This window comes from Phacochoerus africanus, chromosome 15, assembly GCF_016906955.1.
Source record: "Phacochoerus africanus isolate WHEZ1 chromosome 15, ROS_Pafr_v1, whole genome shotgun sequence".
Classification (NCBI taxonomy): Eukaryota; Metazoa; Chordata; class Mammalia; order Artiodactyla; family Suidae; genus Phacochoerus; species Phacochoerus africanus.
The window spans coordinates 60,634,192-60,659,959 of record NC_062558.1 but is presented as its reverse complement, the minus strand read 5'-3'; the positions used below and the strand labels follow the sequence as shown (position 1 = coordinate 60,659,959).

At 53.2% G+C, this 25,768-nt stretch overlaps 1 protein-coding gene across 1 annotated transcript in view; it reads right to left on the bottom strand.

Annotated features, from left to right (window-relative positions):
- PGBD5 (piggyBac transposable element derived 5) overlaps window positions 1-25,768 on the bottom strand; it is a 91,817-nt gene that overhangs the window by 23,014 nt on the left and 43,035 nt on the right. Inside the window, exons 2-3 of the mRNA XM_047762026.1 lie at window positions 12,355-12,782; window positions 6,431-6,565 (exon numbers count right to left, since the gene is read on the bottom strand). Coding sequence (XP_047617982.1) covers window positions 6,431-6,565; window positions 12,355-12,782 — 563 coding nt within the window. The remainder of the gene's footprint in view (window positions 1-6,430; window positions 6,566-12,354; window positions 12,783-25,768) is intronic.

Sequence of the window (25,768 nt, the reverse complement as noted above, 5' to 3'; positions counted from 1 at the left end):
ACGCCCTATGCTCTATGCCCTGGGAGCCCTTAGCCCTGTAGGTGCCCTCCTCCAGCCCACAACACTGCACATACACTTCCAGCGCTGCACTGCTTACCCTGTGCTTATGAATTTTCTTTCTTTTTAGGGCTGCACCTAGCAGCATATGGAAGTTCCGGAGCCAGGGGTGGATTCAGAGCCACAGCTGCTGGCCTATGCCACAAGCCACGGCAACACAGGATCCGAGCAGCGTCTGTGATCTACACCACAGCTGACAGCAATGCCAGATTCTTAACCCACCGAGCAAGGACAGGGATCGAACCCACATCCTTGTGGACACTAGTTGGGTTCTTAGCCCGTTAAGCCACAACAGAAACTCCATGAATATTTTTAATACTCATGAGAGGGGCCATGAAGGCTCCATTTCCCTCTGGGCCATTGGCACTGAGTGTGATGCAAATTCCCTAAAATGTGCTTATGAAACAATCTGTACCCAGGGTTTCTTTTGCAGAGGGCTTATCTTCCCAACCATTTTGGAAACTCCTTGATAATAGGGATGTCTTAGACATCAATTCTTAAAAAAAAAAGGGGGGGGGGGGCTAGCAAGCACCTCAGGCTCTAGAGAGACAAAGCTGAGGCCAGCAGCTGCAGTCCCTGCCCTAGGAGTCCAGAGTCCAGAGCAGTCCACCGCAGGGAGCCTGGGACACACACTGGCTGTGTGAGCCCAGTGGCTGGCCTAAGTCCCTCTGCAGTGGAACCAAGAGGATAGAAACAGAGAGACAGAGAGAGATCTATCTACCTATTGGGAGATAAGAGACAGCTTATCTCAAGGAAGAACTTGAGATTCCTTTATTTCAAGGAATTGGTTTGTCTGATTACGGAGATCTGTTAAGTCCAAAATCTCCAGAACATGCTGGCAGGCTGGAGACCCAGGGAAGAGCTGCAGTTCACCCCCAAAGGCCATCTGCTTTCAGTGAAGTCAGTCTTTTTCTATTTAGGCCTTCAACTGATTTGACAAGGCCCACCCAAATGATGGGGGGCGATCTGCTGTACTCTAAGTCTACCTGTTTGTGAGACATGTTTTTATAATATTTTCTTAGCCTCTTTGCTGAAAACTCCATCTTGTCTTTACTTTGTCCTGTCTTCCTGCTTGAGAAACAGTCCCGGTGATGGTAAATGACTTAAGCTTAAGAACAAAGACCTAAAGGCAAGGGTTATTCGTGGGGTCAGCTGAATGAAGACATAATACATTGGTCTAGGCCATTTGCACAAGCATGATATGTCCTCTAAAGAATAAGAGAAAGAGGAACCCCATGGCCAAGTGGTTTATGAGTGGTCGTTAGCAGGATATACATTAGAAAAGAGAACCGGAGTTCCCGTTGCGTGCAGTGGTTAATGATCCGACTAGGAACCATGAGGTTGTGGGTTTGATCCCTGGCCTTGCTCAGTGGGTTAACAATCTGGCGTTGCCATGAGCTGTGGTGTAGGTCGCAGACGCGGCTTGGATCCCGCGTTGATGTGGCTCTGGCGTAGGCTGGCAGCTACAGCTCAGATTAGACCCGTAGCCTGGGAACCTCCATATGCCGCGGGAGCGGCCCAAGAAATGGCAAAAAGACAAAAAAAAAAAAAAAGAGAGAGAACCAAGGTGCAAACCTAGGCACACAGGGTTGCCGTTTGGGAAGCACAGTGAGGATTCTCTGAAATGCTATGCATAGATAGCTAACTCAAATGCTAATTATTCTTAAATGCCTAAAGTTTAGAGTAAAAGTTTGACTTTTAAAATAATAAAAGAACTTTTAAAATAATAAAAAAAAAAAACCCTATATCCTGCACCTTCAACCCCCTTTTCACTTGACATAATCCTCAAGAGCACAATAAAAGCAGTGTGGTTTCTTGAGGCAGGGCTCTTGGTCCCTGAGACCTTGAGTCCCCCAGTTCCCACCTTTACTTAAGATAATTGTCTCTGTGTCTTATGTTAACTTTTTTCCCTTAAGTTCCACAGCACCCATTCTTCAGCCCCATCCTGCTGAGCTGGTCTTGGCACCTACCCATTTCCACGTCAAGGTCATCTAAAAATACCTCCACCACACATCCAGAAGAGTGTCTGACCAAATATCTGGGTACTGTGGCCCAGCCAAATTGGCACAAAATCACCCATCACACCCTTTGAGCCCCACGGATGTCAGAGGGTAAAGCCAGAAAGGCTGGGTCGGGAAAGAAGCAAATCAGAACAGGCGTTCATGGGCACCCCAGACCCCTCAGAGTGACTGGGTACGCCCCAAATGACTGAAGGCACCTCTCTGGCACAGAATGCAGATGGCCCTGGGACCAAGGGCTGTGTATACTGTCCAAGCCATTCGCTCATCTGCCCTTAACTAGGAGTGGAGCAACCCAAGGGAAGTGTGACCAGCACTGAACATTCAACCAGAGCGGGATGCCTGGCGACAGCTCCTCCAAGCTCCCCCAGCATCCACAGTGCATCCAGAAGGTGCCTTTGCTCACAGGAAATTCACTACTTCCACCTGATGGCACATCATCCCCCAGCCAAGAGTTCTGCTCCTAGATGGTTGGGATGGGGGAAAGTTCTGGAAATGGATGGTGGTGATGGCTGCACAACACTGTGAACATACTTAATGCCACTGGATTGGACACTTAAAAATAGTTAAATGGTGGAATTCCTGCTATGGCACAGTGGGTTAAGAATCTGACTGCAGAGGCATGGGTTCGATCCCCAGCCCGGTGCAGTGGATTAAAGGATCCAGCATTGCCATTACTGTGGCTCAGATTTAATTCTTGGCCCAGGAACTTCCATATGCTGCAGGTGTGGCTGTAAAAATATTTTACCACAATAAAAAAAAAAAAAAAGATGCTCTCTCAGGACAGGCCCACAATACACAAGACAAATTTCAATTCTCACGTGACAGTGTTTTCCAGATGACCAAAGACCCAAGGCAGGTGGTGTGGACGGCCTCACCTACTGCCCCTCCGGCCTGGAGCACTGCGGGCAGGCAGTGCCACGTGCTGATTCATTTTCCAGCATTTGGTGCACGGTGCGACGCCAAGATAGACAGCTTGGATTCAAGGCGTGGGTGGTCCTGCAGGGTGGCCCTACAAATGCCATGTGGGAGACTGGGCTCTCCGTGAGCCAGGCCTCTCGTGTGAGGCTTCTGGAAGGAGGGCTGGAGGCGAGATGTGAGGACAGATGAGGCAGCACCACCTTCCCAAGATGGACGGCATCTCCACAAGGGTCTGACTTTCTATGCAGTGACTGCCTCCTTGGGTTGCTTTTCTCCTGGAGACTCTGAACCCCCTACCTCCCGCACTCCCCGAAGTGAAAACCAACACCCAGACGACAGTTCATTCCACCTCTGCCTCTTTGTTGCAACCTCCCGCACGCTTCCCTATAATCTCCTCGGGCTTAAATATCGGATTTTTAACCACGTGCATCTGGTTCCCCTTCAGATGAATTCACGGGGAGGAAACCTACAAAAATACTGAAAGCTACTGGGGTCCCTCTGGACCCCTGAGTGCTAGCTGCGCTGCTCCATCTAGCTGCTAGCTTTCCCTCCTTGTCCAGATGCCCTGTGTGGACATGCTCACCACGTCTGAGTTCCTGCTCAGCTCTCCTGCCGACCTTTCCTGGCACCACCTGAGCGATCGCTAACCAATGTGGTGTGTTTTCCCTCATTTATCCCTTGATCCAGAATCTTTCAAGAGGAACAAATCCCCACCCCGGCCCTACCTCAGAAGGATGTGGTCCAACCAGCAAACCGTAGAGTCTTGGCAGAATGAAGCTACGAAACTACAGCAAGGCCTTGGTCCCTCCTGGAAACACACCCAGAAATCTAGTGTCCCTTCCAGGCATCGGTTGAGTCCATGACAGAGTAACGGGAAGAAAGTTCTCCAGTCACTGCACAGTCCCTAACTGGCAGGCCTGGGATCAGTTCTGTCACTGGGAAACAAACAACCACAGGCGCAGTGGCATGTGGTAACTTTTATTAGCTCATGGTTTCAGGACTCAGTGATGCAGCCTGGATGTCTACTCACAGTCAGGGCGGAGAGGCCAGAGGAGAACCACACACACACACACCCTGTCCAGTCCCTTCCTGCACCATGTCCACCTGCATCCAATCTGCCAATCGCAGAACTGGGAGGGGCCACAGAACCTCAGACCCGCTACTGGTGAGAGGACAATAGGGGGAGAAGGGTATTTGGGCAGCAGGCTGGCCACAGTCTCTCTGAGGCTGGGCGACTAGGACTCTCTAATGAAAAGTCACACAGGAGAAGAATTTATTCCACAAACACAAATGAAGACGAAGTGCTTGTGGACACCACGCCTCATGTGATGCAAAAAAGAAGAGAATCCTAGAAACCTGCAGTTTCAGGAAGTTTTAAGGCCCCCACCCCTTCACCCTATAAATAAGGATGCCAAGATCCAGAGCAATTTGGGAGCCAGATGAGTTCACACAGGAAGGAGCAGAGCTGGGTCTGCAGCTGGCCCTCAGGACGGGGGGCAGGGGAGTGTGGTGCTGGGACAGAGGCGGCATCTGGAAAATGGGGCTGAAGACTTCTGCCCACTGCACCTCACGGCTGGTATGAGAACAGAAGGTGAGAAAAAGCTGGGTGTGGGGAGAAGGCACCCTCCACCCCTCGCCCCTTGCCCTGTGGCTGAATCTGCCCAGGCCACTGCCCTGTAGAAGCTGTCGAACCAGGTTTAGGATCTCAGGAACCAGGACAAGGGCCAGGATGTTAAAAAGACAACCATCCCCAGGCCACGTGGTCTTTCTCAGACAGAGGTGACCTCCCAGCTTTATGCTGGACCAGAAAAACTGGGGAGGCCACCAAAGTCCTTGGTCCACCTGCCATGGGACTGCCACAGCCAGGGGTCAGCACCTTCTTCAGCACCTCCATACACAGGGCTCACAGTCGCCCTGGCCACTGAGGATGCGAGACTGCTGGGGACCAAGGTTGCCAGCTACAGTAAAGCCTCTTAGAACCAGAGCTTTAGAAATGAAAGGAAACTTCAAGGTACCAACCTGAACCTTTTATTTAATAGATGGGGATTTCATTGAACTGGGAAAAACCTGCACGGAGAAAGAGCGAGAAAAAGACAGAGAGAGAGAGAGAGAGAGAGAGAGAGAGAGAGAGAGAGGGAGGAGAGAGAAAGAGGGACAGAGAGACAGACAGAGAGAGACAACAGTGGCCTTGCCGGTAAGTAATGGAAGTAACTCCTTGCTACTCATCAAGTTTACAGGAGAAAGGAAGTGGGGCCAGATGCACACAGAACCCCATGTGTGAACATTCCTTCAAAAGCCACAGAGGCAGAGAGAGCCCCCAGGAGGCAGGATTTCATACTCCAGGGCCTGGCACAATGCCGGAGGGAACAACACCTGCTAAGTATTTATTAAAAAATGACTGAATGTCATGATAAAGTGAAGCAAACTCCTCTGTCCCCCAAGGAGTGTCACTGCAAAGGACACTAGAGATGGCAAGGGCCACAGGAGGCTGTGTGGGGACAGAGGGCCCAGGCCACAGGACCAGAGTGGCACCTGTTCTGGGATGGGTCTGTCTGGCAACTGCCGCAAGTGTGTGCATGAGCAGACCCAGGCCCGGCCCCAGTGAGAGACCTTGGCTCCAGCCCAACCTGAAGCCACCAGTCTGTGGGGTAGGGCGGGCTGCTGCTGCTGCTGCTGCTGCTGCTGCTGCTGCTGCGGGGCAGACACATGTTCCCTCCACGGCTCTGAGCACAGGTGGTTAGCAGATGCTCAGATGACTTTCTGGCTGGGTGAGGCAAGGAGCAGGGAGGGGGGCATATAATCACCCTGTGCCTTGGCCTGGGCCACAGCGGGGCTGGGCAGTGAGGTGGGGGCCGCTGTGCGTCCTGACTGTAGAAAGCAGTGGGGCAGGAGGCGGCGGCCCAGGCCAGGGTCTCTTTCATCAGCCTTACCTCCTCCTCTCCTGTGCTTTGTCCCCTGCCTGCTCTGGTCCCAACCTCTGACACTGGTCCCATCACAGAGCTCAGGAACCTCTTCCAAAACGTGTGCCCATATGTTTGGAGCAGAGCAGAGCCAGGGAGCAGGTGGCAAGGCTGGCACAAAAGGCCGAGCTCCTGCTGCTATTGGTGGCCTGTGAAGAAGGCGTCCTCAGGACAGGGACCCTGCGGAGGCTGGGGGTCCTTCTGGGATGCTGCACAGCGTGGTCTCAAGAGACACGGCAGCTACCTCTGTGCCCACCATTCTGGTGAAGCCTCTGGCTGACCCTGAGCCCTGAGAGCTGTTTATAGCTGTTATTTCACCGGAGGGGCTGGAGCAAGAACACTCTGGGGAAGGGCCGGCTACGCCAGTGCCCCAGTGAGGAAAGGAGCATCTGGTGGGGCACAGTGAAAAAGGCAAGTGAGAAAGTTCACTGGTGACCAAATCCTTGGCCTCTGAGGCCCGGCCCAGGGGCTCACCTGGATGATGAAGCCGGTGGACGAGCACTGCCTGACCCAGAGGCTGAATTTCCGCTTTTTCCTCTTCCGAAGTTCACGCTCCGTGCATGTGGCAATGAACACAGGGTCCTCGTCAATCAGGGGTTCGTGTAGCACCTGCCAGGAAAGAAAAGGCAGTGATTCTCACAGAAGGCAGCACAAGCTCCAGGAGGGGCAGGGCCATCAGATTTGGGCTCCAACCTAGTTTCTGCCTTTGATCAGCTGTGTGACATTGGTAAAGCTACTTTACCTCTCTGATCTTGTGTCTCCTCATCTGTAAAAGGAAGTATCAATATCTACACCAGTATTTGGGAGAGAATTAAGTCAGAAACTGTATGCAAAGCACCTACCAGATATTTATAAATGGAAATCATGATAACGGTTATTTTTTTATTGGGCTAAGGTCCCCAGTCCAAACTATCACTTGGGAAAAGGACTCCAGCCAGGGTCTCGACTTCCAGCTGGATGTGCCCGGTGAGGGCACCCATTTCCTTTCAAGGAAGACTGTTTGCTGATGGATGATGGATGCTCCAACCACTCACTAACTCCAACCTGACCTACATTTCACCTGAACCTACCAACCTGACTTCTGTCCCTCGAGAAACAAACACATGAGCTCTTTAGGTATGCAGACAGCTCGCATGCTGGCTCACGACCTTCTTTTTCCCAGGCTGAACACTGTCTTTCTCAAAACTGTTCCTGAAATGACCCAGTTCCCTCATTGCCACAGCCCAGCCTCTGGCTCCCCTCCAGGTTGTCGTGTCCTTGCAGACGTGGGATTCCCCAGGTAATTTTTATTTTCTCTTTTTAAAATGTATTTATTTATTTTGGCTATGCCCATGGCATATGGAAGTTCCTGGGCCAGGGATCGAACCTGAGCCACCGCAGTGACTACGCCAGATCCTTAACCGGCTGAGCCACCACCACAGTTTTAAACTTACTTGGCCTATTGCCACTTCTTGATGGCAGGGAGATAAGACTTTATCGATGACAAGATAATAAAGTAAAAAGAAATGGCATAATGAAAATGGGTTCGGGTGGAGAGGGACCTCTGGGTAAATTTTAGGAATCTGATACACTTGTCTCCAAATCTAATTTCAAGGTTACTTACGAATTGATAAGCATGTGTGCTGTTCACTGTAAGGATGAATGCAGGCAGTACTATGATTTCGAGACCTCCGCACCACGCTCCAGATTGGGGGCCAGCAAAGCCCAGCCCAGCCCATCACCTGCTGTAAATCAAGTTTCACTGGAACCCACTGTGCCCATCAGGGACATAGTGCCAGTGGCTGCTTTCAGGTTACAAGGTCCCAACCCAGACCACATGGCCCCCAGCGTCTGAAATACCTGGCCATGGGCAGGAAAAGTGTGCCAACATCCACTCCCCATCAGGGCTTTTCAACTTGAGAGAGAGCAAATGTGTCACCCAGAAATATTATAGAAATGTGATTCTGACTCAGGAAGTTTGGGGCAGGGCCTGAGTGTCTGCATTTCCAACAAGCTCCCAGGTGGTGTCAGAATGTGGCCTGACAAGGGCAGGGGGTGACGTTACCAACTGTGATGTGGCAATTGCCTCCCACTCTTGTGTTTTTCATTGTTGTTGTTTGTTTGTTTGTTTGTTTTAGGGCCAGACCAGCAGCATACGGAAGTGCCCAGGCTAGGAGTCGAATCAGAGCTACAGCTGCCGGGCTACACCACAGCCACAGCAACACAGAATCCGAGCCGTGTCTGTGACCTACACTACACCTCACGGCAGCGCTGAATCCTCAACCCACTGATCAAGGCCAGGGATTGAACCCACATCCTCATGGATCCCAGCTGGGTTCATTAACCGCTGAGCCATGAAGGGAATACCCCCACTCTTCTATCAATGCTACCTCGAATGCCGCTTCAAAACAGCCGCCCTGTAAGGTCTGGTCTTAGATGTACCTACTGGCCCCTTCAGTTTTCTGTTATTGGAGGCAGGGTGCACCAAGCCCACTCCACCCCACCCCACCCCGGGCTCACAAAGAGGAGGCTAGAGAGGCTGACTGCACACCTGCTCCTTGGCCCACTGGCTCCAAGGGGCTCATGAGACATTCCAAGCCTGTCTGGAACCACTCTAGCTGGTTGGGGGGAAGTGGAACAGGATGGGGGCAAGACGCCTCCCCCTCGGCTCTTCCGAAAGCCAACATCCTCTACTCCACTGCACTCATCACAAAATCAGTTCGAATTTATGTTTAATCACATGCCTCACCAAAGCCAAAGAGCCGGCAACAGCTCCCGGCCCTTGAAGGCTTCTCCCATTTTCCAGCATCAGTACGTGACTGTGGGACGGTCACCACTGAGCCAGCACAGGCAGAGCGCTCTCCGGAGCTCTGAGGTCTGTGTGCCAGAAACCCCGTCCGTCTCCGCCAGGCTGCAGACCGGTCAGCATGGCATCACCCGGGTGTCTCCCGGGTCCCTCCTGTGTGTGACCAGTCCGTGTTGGGGGTGGCAGTGGTTATGGAGGAGACCAGGCAGCCACGTACTGACTTTCGTGACCCTGCCCTCAAGCCCCCCTCTAACTCCTCTACACCCCAGTCTCAAGGAGACACAGTGCCTCCCCATTCGGAGTCTGTGTACAAGCACTTGTGCATGGGCACAACTGCCATGGGGGTTACTGGGAGATTCTGGGGGCCTCTGAAAACTTCATAAAACCTCTAGGTTCTCCTCAATGGTCGCATTTACTGGAATAAAAAGGCTCCAGAGCTTTCGGGCCGGGGGTGCGTGTGAGGGTGCTGTGTGCTGAGGTGGGGTTATGTGTCTGGCGGGGATGCAGAGCCACTCCTGGGAGCCTGGGGCAGAGCCAACCACATGTCTAATGTGGACAGGATGGGACAGAACTCTTTCCACTGGTCTCATCGGGCAGAGTGAAGACTTTCCATGGAGCCCTGAGGCCTGGCAAACACCCCTTCTCCTCGAAAGGAACATTCCAGACCCAACAGGGGTTTCCCAAGAGGGAGAAGCTAGGAAGCCAGGACACCTTTCAGGCTCCCAGCTTCTCCACCCAAGGGTCAGAACAGGAACCCCCTTTCTTTCCTAAGAGGCAGACAGGCCTTTGAGAGGAGAATAAGGGCAGGACATTGTGATGCTGGAGGCCAGCAGGAAGGTCACATGCGCAAGCCTGAAGCACAGGTCCTTCTCCACAGTGAGGCCAGTGCTGCCCTGTGCACACCCTGGGGGAAGGGGTGGGTCAATCTGCAGGAACCTCAGCTCGCATGTTCCAAATCCACTGCACACTGCAGCTTCTAACTTCATCGCCTATGACTGACCTGCTCCCGCCTCCTGACACAGGACTGGCTCAACAGGGCCCAGAGTCGAATGAAGAGGAAACTCCCTGGGGTCCTCAGCCCACTAGTAAACTGACCCCCGGGACCTCTGACTTTCCCTCTGCCTTGTGTTCCTGATGCTGGGTGGGCTGTGCTGGGTACCGTTTGCCCCCCAGAGGCCCTTCCCACCCTTCCTACCCTGCCCTGTGGCTGGAGGTCAAACTGACCAACTGCACCTCCAGTGTCTGGCTTGTGTGGCCACGAGGGGGCATGAACAAGAAATGGGGGGCCCCGCCTGACTGCCCCTGCTGTTGAGCTCCAGGCTGCAACCATCACTGCCCCCAGTCCCACTCCCTCTTCTCGGCAATGGCACAGGCTGATGGCAGCTTCCCACTGCTGGGTGGCCTGAGCCCTTTGCCACCCAGTCATCTCCCTAAAACCTGACTGTCCACAGCCCCCACAGCCAGTCCCCTCCCACCGCCCTTCCCGAACACAGAATTGGTTTCCTGCTGGGATTCTCACCAACACACGAAGCTCAAAGCTCGGGATGGAAAGTGGTACCTCAGAGGGCACATAAGTTTGCAAGTACAAAGGCAAAAGTAAAAATTACACACAAAATTAAAAAAAAAAAAAAAAGCAAAGGGGCGAACACCCAACACACACAACGTGAACAGAAAGCCCTTTTCCAAACTGAACCTCATATTCATGCCCTCCTTTCTCAGTCTCATTAACTGGGAGCAAAGAAGAGATGTGGGCAGCAAGAAGAAAGTGCCCATCTGAGCCACACAAAGCAGGGGGGCAGCGCTGCCTCCTCGGGTACCCAGGCCAAGAAGGGCTGAACCGATGCAGATCGGAATTTGACAGTGGGCACTGCAGTGTGCCTGCCAACTGCCCAGACTCTGGGGACACACGTACAGGCACGGTGACGGCCCTGTATGCAGATCTCAGGTGTCTGATGCTGCCATTACAGAAGGTTCAGACAGCACGGAGCTGGCACAGGAACACACACAACAAACATGAGTACATCAAGGGGCCTGCACGTGGCAGACACACAACAAATCCAAATACAGCACGAGGCCAGCACAGGGCAGACACACAACAACATGAGTACAGCATGGGGCCAGCACATATCAGACACACAACGAACGTGAGTAATCATGGGAAGGCTGGCCACATCTAGGGGCTGGAAGGACTCTCAGCAACCTATTCTCTGGGCTGCTAATTATCAACAAGAAGCTGGTGGGTTGAGTCTTGAAAGACACTTGGGCTGGGCGAGCCCACAGCCCTCTCCCCAGCTCTTCGAATGTCTGACACCAAGGATGGCCAGGATATTGTTTGTTCCCCTTGCATCCAGCCAGCAAGTCTCTGGTTCAGCTCATTTCAACCAAGCAAATACTCAGTGAAACAAAAAATAATGTCCCAGCCCTGTTACAAGGTAAGCTTGTGTCTCCCAAGACCCCACGTCCTGGTGGGAAGGAAGGAGGGTGACACTAGAGAAGACAAGACAAAGCAGCATCCGCTGCCCTGCAAACAGCAGGCCGTGAAGGGGTGGGGGTGGGGGGCGAGTATAGAGGAAACCCACAGGGAGGAAGGGAACGCCTTCCAGGCCTCGGAAGTCGCAGGGCAGACAATGGAACCCTGAGCCGGTGTGATCACAGGACGGCTGTGCAGAAACAGGAGAATGGTTCTGAAAGCGTCTAAGGCTCCTGGGACCTGGCACAGGGCTTTGTCTTCCCCACAAACACCCTGCAGTGGTTCTCAGCTCTGCAGAGAAGGCAGGTTAGGGAACCCGGGGAGGCTCTAGAAGAGGACTTCAGAAGGAACTTGGGGCTTGTTACGAAGGCCCTGAAGGAAGAGCACGAAGAAAACAAGGCGGATGAGTGGGTTTTTACACTTGTAAGTGAAAAAGATGTAAGATTTTGTCTCTGCCTAGAAGAGGTCAGAGAGAACAAGGCCCACGTGGGCCTAGAACGTCCTGATGTTGTGGTTAGAGAAACCTCCAGAAAGAGCCACCTCCGAAGACCACCAGACCAGAAAAGCAACTGTGAGGGCCTTTCTGAAGCAGTCTTCCACAGCCAGGTGGGGGAGGGGGGGGGGTGTCAAGAGCTGAGAGAACAAACTCAGCTTCCAGGAAGTGAGGGAAGGAGTGAGGGCCACGACAGCAGGGCTGGGGCACCGCCAACTCCCGGCCAAAGGCTCCCGGCCCTTCCACGTGCGCCAGGGGACCCAGCAAGAGAGTACCCGCGTCCCCCCATGGCCTAAGGATGCGGAAATTCCGGGCTCCTCCCCATCATCACCTAGGAGGCCCCTCGCCCCCTTTCACCAGTAGCAGATGAGCACCAGAAAATCCACATTACCCTGAGCAAACCATAGTTTAAAAAGAAAATGTCACCAACAGGGAGGGGAGAAGGAGCAGAGCAACTGCATCTCGGAGAACGATGCTGAACGTGGTGAGGGCTGCGCGCCCATCACCTCCCCCAAGTCAGATGGGGACAGGACGGGCTCGTGAGATGGGAGTCGAGCAAGGATAACCAGAAGGGGAGGACACCCACGGTCACTGTCGCCTTCCTGCCCCACGGCCGCCCCCGAAGCAGCCTCCCCAGCTCCCAGCCTCACCTGGGTTTGGGAAGGCCTGAAGGCAGAGTCGAAGCTGGTCTGCAGGGAGTCCAGGAAGGGCTGGACCTTGTAGAGGCCGTGCGTGGTCTGGCTGGAGCGGAAGGCCACGACGTGGAAGTACTTGAGGATCTTCTCGAAGCGGGCCTGGCTCATGACCAGCGCCAGGCTGCGGTTGCTGTAGAAGCCGCCACTCCAGATGCTCAGGACCGACTCGCAGTGCGAGGTGCTGGTGGAGATGACGTAGCCCAGGAAGGCCTTCATCTCCGGCAGCGTCACGTCCACCCAGGCCCCGTCACTCCCGAACCGCTCCTGGAACTTGCGGGCGTACATGTTGGTCTGCACCACCATGTTCTTGAGGACGTTGTCGGGGACGAAGAGCTGGAAGAAGTCCATGGCGCTGGCGCTGGGGGGCATCTTCCGGGTGGGACCTGGAACAGGCAGGCCAGCGCTACCGCCACAGCCACACACACACCCCAGGACGGGATGGGACAACACACGTCCCATCACATCCCATCCCCAGGGCTACCTCCCGACATCCTCCTGGGAGCTGTCCTGCCCTGCCCTCTTCCCCAAGGCAGGTGCCCCAAGACCCAGGGTCCCCGGCACCCTGAGTCCTGGCTGCGCTCTGCACACACCCTGAGACACAGATGTGGCACATCCAGAAATAGTGATCCGAAGAGAAGGGCACACAGGGGAAAGGGCTGGAGACCCAAAGACACACTGAATTCCTAACACAGGCGCCTGGCATGGCTTTCAGGCTCTTGTCTCCTTGTAAGTTACTGTGACGGTGAAAATCAGAAGGCTCTCACCACTTGGTGCCTGGAAGATTCCATTCAGGGAGAGAGCAATTTGTCAGACTTCTCTATGTGTTGGCTCTACATTCATTAGTAAGTCAATCTGGAGGGGCTGGTTTAGATAACTCCACCAGTGCAACAAAAATCTCACACATTTTTACAAATGCGGGACAGCCTTTAGAAACACACACACACACACGTTCATCCTTAAGAGAAATAGCTTTCAACTCCATGGAAGCCAGGCTAACAGTAGGCACAGTCTTGCAGGAGGAAAGACTGCTTCCACTGCATCCATATAAGTGATTCTTTGTTTTTCTTTTCTTTTTTTTTTAGGGCCGCAGCATACAGAAGTTCCCAGGCCAGGGGTAGAATTAGAGCTGCAGCTGCCGGCCTACACCACAGTCAGAAACATGGGATCTGGGCTGAGTCTGTGACCTACACCACAGCTCACGGCAACGCTGGATCCTTAACCACTGAGCAGGGGCCAAGGATTAAACCCATGTCCTCATGGATACCAGTCGGGTTTGTTACAGCTGAGCCATGATGGGAACTCCCGTACAGTGATTCCTAATAAAAGCCATGCATAGTCATCATAACTTTAATCGCCACCAACCCCCTCACCTCAACTCCCCACCAACCTGCCTCTACTACTGATTTAGGCAGTCTCTGAAAAACAAGTTTTCTACAGCAAAATTGAGATTGATAATGTACACAAGGCATCCCAGGGATTAAATTCGGGTGGACACATTTGGAAGTCAAAACCCAAAATTTGCTTCTAGCTAAGTGCACGGCATTGGATAGATCCCTCCATCACTCCCATTTGTAAAAGAGGCACAGTCAGGAGTTCCCATTGTGGCTCAGCTGTAACACATCTGACTACTAACCATGAGAATGCAGGTTCGATCCCTGGCCTTTCTCAGTGGGTTGAAGATCTGGCGTTGGTTGCTGTGAGCTGTGTTATGGGTGGCAGACGCAACTCGGATCCCCCTTTGCTGTGTCTGTGACATAGGCTGACAGCTGCAGCTCCGAATCAACCCTTAGCCTGCGGACTTCCATATGCCACAGGTGCGGCCCTAAAAAAAAAAAAAATGCACAGTCACAGCTGCTGTGCAAGGCTGTTGTGTGGGGCAGGATTGGGGGCCGGGGGGTGGGTAGTACACTGCTGGACCTCCAGAGGTACCAAAACCTGGGCAACCTTCACCGAGACGTTAGCAACAGAAATCCACTGGTGGCGAGCTGGGGGCTTTAGAATGCTCTAACAGCCTTCATTTTACAGGAGCAGCCGCCAAATCCCAAAGCACCAAGTGGCCATCACATTCACTTTCGCCACCCATTTCTGGGAAGGGCTCCAGGAGAGCATGGCGCCACAGGGCCAAACTGGTCTCGAAGGTGATGTCCCTGGCTGCCGTGACAATGAGGCCGGGGCAGCAGAAACAGCCTGTGGCTCCACAGCCACTCTTACTGAAATCATTTAATTTCAACGAATTGTGCAGCATCCAGCGGATGAAGCCATAAATTATTCAGGGGTAGCGCCCGAAAAAGAGGAAAATTGCTTTTAATTGCTCCATCATGCAGAGTCAGCAGAAGGGAATTTTCTCTTTCAATAGTTATGTTTAAAGGCATGTTACCTCCTAGGCCATTTCAAGATGAATTCACACAGCCAACTCTGGCCAGGCCAGCTGCTTAATGAAGAAACTGGGAAATAGCTGATAGCCTCTTATCTATTTAGTTTTGATTTATAAGCATCCTCCATAGCCTCTTGTAGCTGTTGTGATTTCTAGCACGTGAGGTGTTGGCACAGGCTGGTCACTGGGAAGGAAGGAAGGGAGGAGGGAGGGAAGGGGGGAGTTAATCCCCATCACAAACTTAACAGCACGGCCGTTTAGTAACAGGACCCTGGATGTGGACAGATCCCCAGCCAAGATAAATCTCCCTTACTTTTGATTCATTTGTTCAGTGCTTTTCAGGATATTAAGTCATGTGATCCTTCCACCCTGTGAAGCATCACTGTATCCCACAGATGAGGAAAGAGCAGCTTAGAAATGGGAGGACAGAGCCCAAGGTTGTCCACTTCCAGATGCCTCACAGCTGGAGTGACCATCGTTCCACTGGGCTCAGAGCACCTGCTGTAACCCTGAACAGCACCCCCACTGCCTCACGCATGTCCCCTCTGGAAGAGAAGGGAGTTGGCTGTTTGCACACACAACTCAAGCCAGTGCATGGTCCTCCCACCGCCCACCTCCCTCCACCTCTGCAGTGGCCTAAGGAGGGTCACAGTGCCCGTCCAGGGGCAAGTCAGAAGGGAAAGGAGACCCCATGCTACAAACAAGGCAGCTCAGCACTGGGGCTGGAGAACCAAGGGTGAAGGGCGGATTCCCGCCCAGGCTTATCCTGGCACCTGGGCTCTGCGTGTCGCTGGTGCAGTGCCAGCTAATAAACTCACATGATCCCCTCCTCACTCCCGCTCACCCCATCACGTCGCACGCCTCTCCTTCGAGGCCACCCCCACCTGGTCCCTTGGTCTCCAGGGGATCAGACCCAGGATGTCACGGCAGGCCCACAGACCAGGGCGAGGGGGGCCACCAAGAGTTGCTCAGTAATGCTCCCTCCCGCAAAGGGGCTCCCCCAGCCCACCCCTAGCTAGGAAACAGTAGTGACTAGAGAGCAGATGCTCTGTTTGGAAAGGGGACTGTCAGGCAGAGTGGCTAGGGAACCATCACCCAGTGAAGACCTGAGTGTCATCATGACTCTGGGAATACAAAGGAGTCAGACCCGGAGTCCTTGGCCCAGGAGTCTTGGGTGTAGTGAGAGGGGCAGGGAACAGAGAGTCCTGGTGATGTCAGCCTGGGGAAGCTGCAGCCACAAGGGCACCCTGACCAGACTCTGCCCCATGGTCTAGGAGGCTCCCTGCAGGGGAGAAGAGATGGGTTTTAAAAGGCAATGGGTGAAGAGGTCCCTGGTGGCTTGGTGGGTTAAGGATCTAGTGTTGTCATTGCTGTGACTCTGGTTACTGCTGTGGCATGGGTACAATTCTCGCCCCAGGAACCTGTGCACACCATGGGCGTAGCCATAAAAATAAAAAATAAAATAAAAAAAGGAAAAAGAAAAAAAAATTAAAGTGTGACGGGTGCAAAGCCATCAGTGGGGTGGGGGCAGGGATGCTACAGAGCATTTCAGGCAGTGAGAACATTTCATGCAAAGGCCTCACCTGCTCATCACTTCCATTTGCATCAGGATAGGAAAAAGGCTACTATCTCCAGCTAAATGTGTCTGGACTGAACTTCAGGTTTCCCCCAACACCTGTCCCCTCCCCTTTGCTCCTCCCCACCCGGCCCCCCAACCCCCATTACCTCAGCCAGACACCTGAACCACCGTGGCTCCCCAATCCCCCACACCCCTCACCCAACCCGGAAGCAGATTCTGCACCCCCACCTCCACACTGTGTCACCAGCTCTCTCACCAAGGTGGCCGCTGCCTCTGGCCGGGACCATAAAAATAACCTCCCCCAAGGGCCTCTCCGTTCTCCAAATAACCAACAGCAACACGACACATTTTTTTTAAAAATACATAATCCAGATCACAACACTCCCCTGCATAATTAAAACACCCCCACGATTTCACTGCACTTCCAGCAAATCCACATTCCCCACCCAGGCTCAGGGCTTAGGTATGCAGGTGAAGCGGGTGTCAGGCTGGGCTTTGGCAATGTCCTTCTACCATGGGGCTGCCTGTAGGGATGCAGCCCCCCTGCCTCCAGCTTCATCAAGCATCCCCACCTCAAGGCTTTTCTGCCCACCCAAGCTTAGGCAGACACCAGGGCAGGGCTTCCCTCCCCATGGTCATCAGCCTATGGCTATTTCCTCAGGGGTTTAAAATTGGCCTGGTCTGCCTCTGCTGTCCCCTCAGAGGTCAAGGCTTGTCGTGTCACCCTGCATTCGCTGGGCCCAGTACTTGGTGGGATGTCTAACACACCCCTGCTGCCCCTGGATGGACAGTAAGCCACACCCACCCGGGAGGAGGGGCATTGTGTTGAGGGGTGAGGTGGGCACGCCCTCAGCCACACCTCCCTGAGGACACCAAGCTGGGGTGGCCTGGAGAGTCCAGGGCTGGATGTGGGAGGTGGCGTGTCATAGACCCCTACCAGGTGCCCAGCCTGGGTGAGCTGGCTCCGGATCTCACTGGGTTTCATTCCCTCCCTCCCTCCCTCCTTGAGCAGAGGAAGATCACTGCAGAACTCCTGGCACTTCTGCATCTTCTGATGCCTTTTCCCTTCCCTGTCCATGGCTACTGGCTGTGTGACCTTAGGCAGGCCACATACCCTCTCTGTGCCTCAATTTCCTTATCAGTTAAATTGGAGTAAGAACCACACAGAGTGAAAGTTGCATGACCTTGAACACAGCCAGTGGCTGTCCTGCCCAGTCTGCCCCGAGGCCCACTGGACCAGGTCCACAGGGAGCTGCTTCTGCTGCTCCCTTCCCAGCCCCCACTACACAACTCCAGACCTGGGGCAGCCAGACACCCCACGGGTGGCACTGCCCCCGACCTTGCCCTGTCTAGAAGAAAAGGCTGGCTTTGCATACTCTCGAAAGCACAACTTTCAGAGACTGAAGCATTCACTGTGCGATGACACGCGCATTTGGGGATACAAACTGTCAGCGGGTTCATAATACATGAGGACCACAATATTTCAAATTAAGTATAAAATAATGAAACAGGAGTTCCTGCTGTGGTGCAGCAGAAACGAATCTGACTAGGAACCAGGAGGTTTTGGGTTTGATCCCTGGCCTCGCTCAGTGGGTTAAGGATCTGGCGTTGCTGTGAGCTGTGGTGTAGGTTGCAGACGCATTTCAGACCCTGTGTGGCTGTGGCTGTGGTGTAGGCTGGCGGCTACAGCTCCGATTAGATCCCTAGCCCAGGAACCTCCATATGCTGTGGATGTGGCCCTAAAAACCAACAAAGAGTAAAATAATGAAATAACTTCTCTCTAGGCCCAATCAGAGGGGTACAAAATCATAACAGGAGCAGCCCACATCATCACAAAAACATTGCTCTACTTTGTGACACTGAACAAACTTAAGGCATTTCATTCCATAAATAAGTAATGCAGAAAACAGCCCAACACACTGCTCTTACTGCAGCTGCAGCTGGCTGATGCACAGGCCAAGCCATCTACCTGACAAACACCTGAGGTCCACATCTTGGCTGCAGAATTTAGCCACTCTGCCTCTCAAGAGCTCCAGAGCCTTCTTTCCCTGTTCAGTGCTAAGTGACTGGCAGCAAATTCAATTTGCAGCCGGATCAAGGGGTCTCCATGCAAGGGAGGAGCCTTGGGCTGAGTCCGGCCTTGCACTGACATCCCTGGACATGGATGGGAGACGATAAGACCTATGTCACCAGGCAGCGGTGGGAGAGCACCAGCATCCCCACCTCTGTTTAGGCTGTTGGGTGCCAAGCAAGGAGGTGCTAACAGGCCATGTGGCAGCCGTGGAAGCTCAGCCTCGAAGGAAGAACTCGGGGGGATCTGTGGGCTTCTCTACACAGTTACAAAGCTACATGCACGGGGGTAGGCACGCAAAATGTACCGCTGTGGGAATCCTGTTTCTGCACTGAAAATCTACGAGAGCCTAAAGAAGCAAAGAAACCAAAAGCAAGTGGCACAGGCCTGTCCTGACCGCTGGACCCGCTAAGCCAGGCCAGAGAGGAAGAGGGTCTGTGGAGAAGTCAGAGGCCCAGCAAGGCCCCAAAGGAAAGGATCCGGCCCTTTCCAACCTAAATGAGAAGGTAAAGGTCATATCTCAACCTGGCCCCCAGACGGGGCACGTGCTTCTGCTCAAGGGCCCAGCCCGGCCTGAGCAACAGCTCCATGCAGCTGCATCAGGGGTGTGTGTGGGCACAATGGTTGTTAACGATGAAAGGACTTCAAAGAAAACTACGTGGATCAGACAGTGGGGCAGGTGCAGGGGGACTGCTGGTCTGGGCCCTGCTGGCCCCTATAATCCAGGCTTGGGCCAGCTCCCGGGCTCTTCCCCCCAGCGGGCAGTAGGCTCTGCCTGGTCCATGCACGTAGTGATGGGGAGGTGGGTGGTCCTGGCCTCCCTCCCCAGGACCTGTCAGGACATGCGTGATGGGAGATGGGGTAAAAGGTCCCCCTGTGGGGCAGCCCTCTCCAGCCGAGGTAGGTGGCTTCTATCATCTACGCATCTAATAGAGGAGGAGACTTCTAGACAGGATGACAGCCCAGAGCACATGGACAACTGCACTTCTAATGCTGCGAGCCCAGGAAAGGGCAGGACGCTCCCAGCTCGGCGCTCACCCTCTGACATAGCACACCACCCAGGAAGGACAGTGCTCTGACCACGTTTACACAGAAGTTCCAGAATTATGGGCTTTTTCTAGATTTCTCTCCTGTTACAGGGGACCCGAACCAGGAAAGGTCAACCACTGAGCACAAACACAGCTACTCTTCATCCTCATGCAGGAAGACAAAAAACTGGAGTCAAAAATCCAAAGTGAGGAGTTCCCGTCGTGGCACAGTGGGTAACGAATCTGACTAGGAACCATGAGGTTGCGGGTTCGATCCCTGGCCTTGCTCAGTGGGTTAAGGATCCAGCATTACTGTGAGCTGTGGTGTAGGTTGCAGACGCGGCTTGGATCCCACGTTGCTGTGGCTCTGGCGTAGGCTGGCGGCTATAGCTCCGATTGGACCCCTAGACTGGGAACCTCCATATGCTGCAGGAACGGCCCTAGAAAAGGCAAAAAGACAAAAAAATAAATAAATAAATAAATAAATAAATAAATAAATAAAATAAATAAAATCCAAAGTGAAAGCTGTTAGGAGACACAGAACACAGTAAACCACACTCAGCAATGCCACACAGGTCTCCTCACCAGCAGCCCCCACGTCCTCTTGCTTCAGAAGAGCGCTGCACATAAATGCTCAGGACACACAACGCACCTTTCCACGGGAGCCCATCCGATCGGAGCAGACACAGAAAGGTTGGCATCCTTCATAGAAACCCTAATTACTGCACCTCTTCCTTAGACAGAGATATTTTCTGCAACAGATCCCACGAACAGTGGACTCCTCTGCTGGACAGAAGCCGATCAGCACACACAAAGCACAAGGCCCTTCTAGAGACCTCACTGAGGTCACATGAGTGCCAGCCAAGGATGTCTCAGGGCCCTCCAGTAGGGGGCCTCGGTCTCTTGGCCAGCCTAGCCTTTCTCCAGGTGCACCCCAGCCCTACCTGTCCCCTGTGACCCTCGCTCTGCAGTACCGCCAGGACCCGAAGTGACAGCTGCAGTGCCAGGAGATACGCATTCAGGGATGACCCCTCTCAAGAGCGCTTTCGTTTGAATAAAAGCATCAGTAACTGTGCAAGCCTTCACCTTTTCTGGCAGCAGAGAAAGAGTGGCCAGCAGGTGCGGAGAATGGCAGTGAGTGGGGCTAAGATTTGCAGATTCGGGTCCCCTCAGATATCTACAGAAACATCACCCAGGTGCTTCCAAAGCTGATTTGTGCAGATGACATCACTGTCCACCCCTGTGCAGACAAAGGCCCTCACCTCTCCCAGAACAGAACAGGACCTCCCACTCAGGACAGGTGTTGACCCCTGGTCCAGAGACAGCCAATAGGCTCTGGCTCCTTTGTCAATTCCAGTGGTTAGTAGCTGCCTAGACTCATGTTAAGGAGGATTCTGGAACCCAGTGGGGACTGGGGGAAGGGTGGTGCTGAGACTCATGGGCAAAGCTTGCTGAGCGTGAAAGCACCAGGCGCGAGGAGGCCATTACAGGCAATTTCCACCTTTAATACTTTCCTGAATATGATTTCTAGAAATGACAGATGTAGTTAAACACATGGCCTTTAAAAACATAAAAAGAACAGCAAATGATATTTTTTTTAAAGAATCGGCACTTGAAGTCCTGATGTCCTTCTAACCTTTTCAAGGCAAAGGACTGGTTTCATCTGCAAAACCAGAGTGGGATTAGGGGATTTTGTTTTGCTTTTTTTTTTTTTTTTTTTTTTTTTTTACTTTTGCTTTTGAGGGCTGCACCTATGGCATATGGAGATTCCCAGGCTAGGGGTCAAATTCGAGCTACAGCCACAGCCACAGCAACACGGGATCTGAACTGCATCTGTGACCTATGCCGCAACTTGAAGCAATGCTGGATCCTTTACCCACTGAGCGAGGTCAGGGATTGAACCTGCATCCTCACAGAGACAACACAGGGTCCTTAACCCGCTGAGCCACAACAGGAACTCCACAGAATGGGATTAGGAGGTTCTAGGATCCTTTCTGCAGTGATATTCTGTGCATCATGGCCTGTCCGCTCCAGGTATCAACCTCTACTCCTCCAGGAGGTCACGTGAGGGGGGGTGAAGTTGAGCCCCAGGCCCCGTTCTAGAGCCCTCGGCCCCCACACCCCAGCTCACTGCCTGACACGCATCCCACCGCAGCAAGGAGCTAAGGGCCCTGGGGCAGGAGCTCTTCTCTCCTTCCAGCCCCTTTTTCTCCTCTGGGATACCACCTCCTCTGACCTAAATATCTAAGAAAGAATAAGAGAGCAGACAAGCAAAATACCCAACTTATGGACAGTGAATGCAGTCTACACCTTGGGTTAAATTTTTAATGAGGCTGGAAAAAATTTAAAATTCCCCCCAAAGTGAACATGGAAGCCAAACAATCACCTGGCTCTCCATTGGTCATAAACACTCCTCTCTGTAACCAATGGTGGTGTTTGTCACAACTCCAGGCAGGAAAAGCATCCTGAGCAGATGTTGGCAAAACACATGCAAGGGCCCCATCAGGGCCAGTGAGGGGAGGGGGCAGCTCAATGCCAAGCTCCCCCACTTACACTCTCAACTCCAAGCAGCTGTGAGTTGCTTCCACACCCAGAAAGCAGGCTAGAAAGTTGACATTTCTGCCTTGAATGCTTTAGATGCACCAAGGAAAACACCCTTCATCTTCCCAACTGCTTATATGTGAGAGGGACGGGTGGTCAGACAAGACTTTGAGTTTTCATCAGAGCTTTCCCTTCCTTTTGGCTGTTTGTTTGTTTGTTTTTTGCCATACCCACATCTTGTGGAAGTTCCCAGGCCAGGGATTGAACCCATGATGCAGGTACAGGAACACTGGATCCTTCACCTGCTGTACTACGCAGGAACTTTCTTGTTTGTCCTTCTTTTTTTTTTTTTTTTTTGTCTTTTTAGGATCACACCCATGGCATGTGGAGGTTCCCAGGCCAGGGGCTGAATTGGAGCTGCAGCTGCCAGCCTACACCAGAGCCACAGCAACGCAGGATCTGAGCTGTGTCTGCAACCTACGCACACCACAGCTCATGGCAATACCGTATTCTTAACCCAGTGAGCGCTGCCAGGGATCAAACCCATGTCCTCATGAAAACTAGTCGGGTTCGTTAACCACTGAGCCATGACGGGAACTCCAATGTTTGTCTTTTTTAATATAGACAAACCACCTCATGATGAAACAGCAACACATCCAGGAGGCTGTGGGCAGACCCAAGTCAGAGAGGGCATCTCCCTCCCTCCCCCAAACGTGTACTGTGTCAGAAGCCATCATGGGTGCTTCAACACGAGATGTTTTGCATCCTCCCACACCCACTGGGGGCTGGGAGTACAGTTTCCGGCACCAACAGCCTGGGTGTGACTCTGCCACTTGTTAGCTATGGGACCTCGAATGAGATGCTTCCTCTGCCTGCCTCAGGCCCTCTACCTTACAGAACTGCGGTGACGACAAAGACAGTTAGGACTCACCAGGATGGACTCGGGAACTGTGGGTCATTCCCGCTGTTGTTATCATTCTGTCAGGTGACATGAATCAGCCAAGAGCAGTGCATGGGCAGAGGACCTTGGCATGTCCAGGCCGGAGGCTGCGGACTCCTTCCTTCCTAAGGAGGCTCCATTCCCAAGAACACTTTACAGAGCAGCTCTGTCGAGGTTCTCCAAGGGGAGAATCCCAAGGTGCCCAGGAGGCTGCTCCCCACCACCCACCAAACCCAGGGCTCACTTTCCAGGATCGGCCCGCCCTCCCCACTCTGTCCACGCCACAGGCTTCTTACAGTGAGGCCCTGATGACTACAGAAAATGATCATCCCAACCAGCAGCTCCATTTACAAGTGGGCAAGCTGAGGTCCTGGGTCCTGGTTTCCTCTGGGAGCCATGGCACGCCGCAGGTGGGCCTCACCGCTGTCACTGCCATCGTGTAAAGGTCTGTTCCCATTATGTCACTGAGGATTCTCACCCCAACCCCAAGGATCACTTTCAGCACACACACCACGGGGCCAGGGCCAGCTGCCAGCTGGCTGTGGGGAGCACTGGATGAGAGCATAGACACCAGGGGCCAGAGCGAGAGAGGGGGCAACAGATGGAGACCAATAGGCTCTTGGCAGCTTCACCAGTGATGGGCAGCCGGGTGCCAGGCAAATGGCTCAGTTTCCTGGTCTGCAGAGTAAAGGGACTGGACTAGGCCACCTAAGGTTCTTTCCAGCTCTTTAAAAAACATGATGAGGAGTTCCCATTGTGGCTCAATGGGTTATGAACCCGAAATACTGTATGTGAGGATGTGGAGCTGCAGTGGCCTCACTAAGTGGGTTAAGGATCCTGTGTTGCCGAGGCTATGGCTGTGGCTGGCAGCTGCAGCTCCAAGTTGACCCCTAGCCTGGAAACTTGCATGTGCTGCGGGTATGGCCATAAAAAGAAAAAAACGAAACAAAACAAAACATGATTGTTGTCCACAGCCAGGAAGCAGGCCCTAAGAAATCTACAGAGACAGTATGTTGCTTACTGGTTACTTGGGGTATGGAGGTGAGGGGTAGAGGATGATGGCCTATGGTTAAGGGGTTTATTCTTGACATGATACAAATGTTCTAAAACTGACTGTGCTGATGGTTGCTCACATCTGTGAATATCCTAAAAACCAATGAACTGTAGACTTTAAATGGGTGAGTTGTGTGCTCAGTAAATCACGTCTCAAGAAAGCTGTCACCCCTCCCCCAGAAAAAAAGAAGCAGGCCCTGACTTCACTGCTCCTGCTGCCAGAGGGGTTAATGCCCTCCCACCCCGGACTGTCAGATGTCCCCATATAGCTCCCAGCAGTGCCTGGCGCAGACCACAAGCTCAGGGAGCAGCAGCTGCAGCGACCACAGCTGGTCAGGAAGGGCCCTTCTTCCAAGGGAGTCCTGGAAGCTGACCTGCCTCTGATGTGGGCTCAGTCCTGCCAGGCCAGGAGAGCCCCTTCCTAGCTGCCCAGCCCCAGCAGTGGGAGGAGAGCTTGAGTGCTGGGGACAAGGGCTGGTTTGAATGAAAATTTCTTGAGATGCAGGGGCGGTACCTCGTATCTCCAACCGCAGGGCAGGCGAAAGTCCTGCAGGCCACTCAGTGTGGATACTAAGGCTGCATCGCTGGACCTTTTGTGGCATCAGAGAAGTGAGCAAGGATGCAAAGAAGAAACAGCAACCCACGTGGAACAGAGAAACTGACGGTGCAGGGTGTGTGATGAGAAGCAGCCCTGATACTGATGATGCTGACATCACAAGGAGGGCGACCTGGTTCCCAGCTCTGCCTAGAGATAGATAGCTCCTTGGCCGAGCCTGGCCAGGTGCTGAGTTGATTGGTGGCTGCTCCTGGCCCTGCAGGACTAAGCCCACACCAGAGGCAGGGCAGCCCCCCCGCCTCACTTCTAGGACCCTCTGAGGACCCCCTGCACCAATAGAGCCCAGGGGCTGCAAGCAGGCAGATCTGACTATCAAACAAAGCCCTGCACAGGGTACTTAACCCCACAGAGCCTCAGTTTCCCCAGCAGTAAAATGGGGATGACAGGAGTGCCTCCAAGAGTATCTAAGAGGAGAAAATTAAACACTGCATGTAAAGAACAGAACAGCGGCTGGCACATGATCAGACTGGAAACAGTACCGGCCACTGCTATGGATGCTGCCCGCCATGGGCTGACACTGAGCGGGTGCCTCTTGACACAGACTCGGTGATGAGACTTGAGGCTCTCTCCTGAAGGCCAGAGAGGACAATGAGGGTGCACCAGCTTGATGAGGAGGAGGGGGTGCTACATCTCCAGAGACTGAGTATAAAAAACGCAGACTCCTTGTTAAGGTCTCATTCAAGTCGTTCACCCCAAGTCCACAGCCAGGAGCTCAAGAGAGCCCATCACAGGGTAACAGACAAAAACCGTCACTTTTGGAATCAACCATCAAGTGATTTGGGGGACTGTTGTTCAGACATGTTGGTTTCCAATTATGATGTAAAACCACATGGGAGACGGGATCTGACTGCTTTGCACCTTCATCGCCTCCAGGATCCAAGATAGCACCAAGGAGTCATACCATCTCCTGGGTCGGAGGGTCATCAGATGGTTCTTTCATTACTGAGACCCACTGTCACACTGATGCTGAGTGCGAAGGAGGCAAAATGGTGTCCCTTCATTGCCCCCCCCTGCCCCCCCCCCCCCCCCCGCGCGAGCTGGTGTCCCATTCTTTTTCCCTCGGCATTCAAAACCCTAGCAGCCACCCGCAGCCACATGGATTTTTCCCATCTGCTCACCTACGCCCCCATGCATGTGAGTCGGGAAAGAAAAGGCGTGGGATTCAGC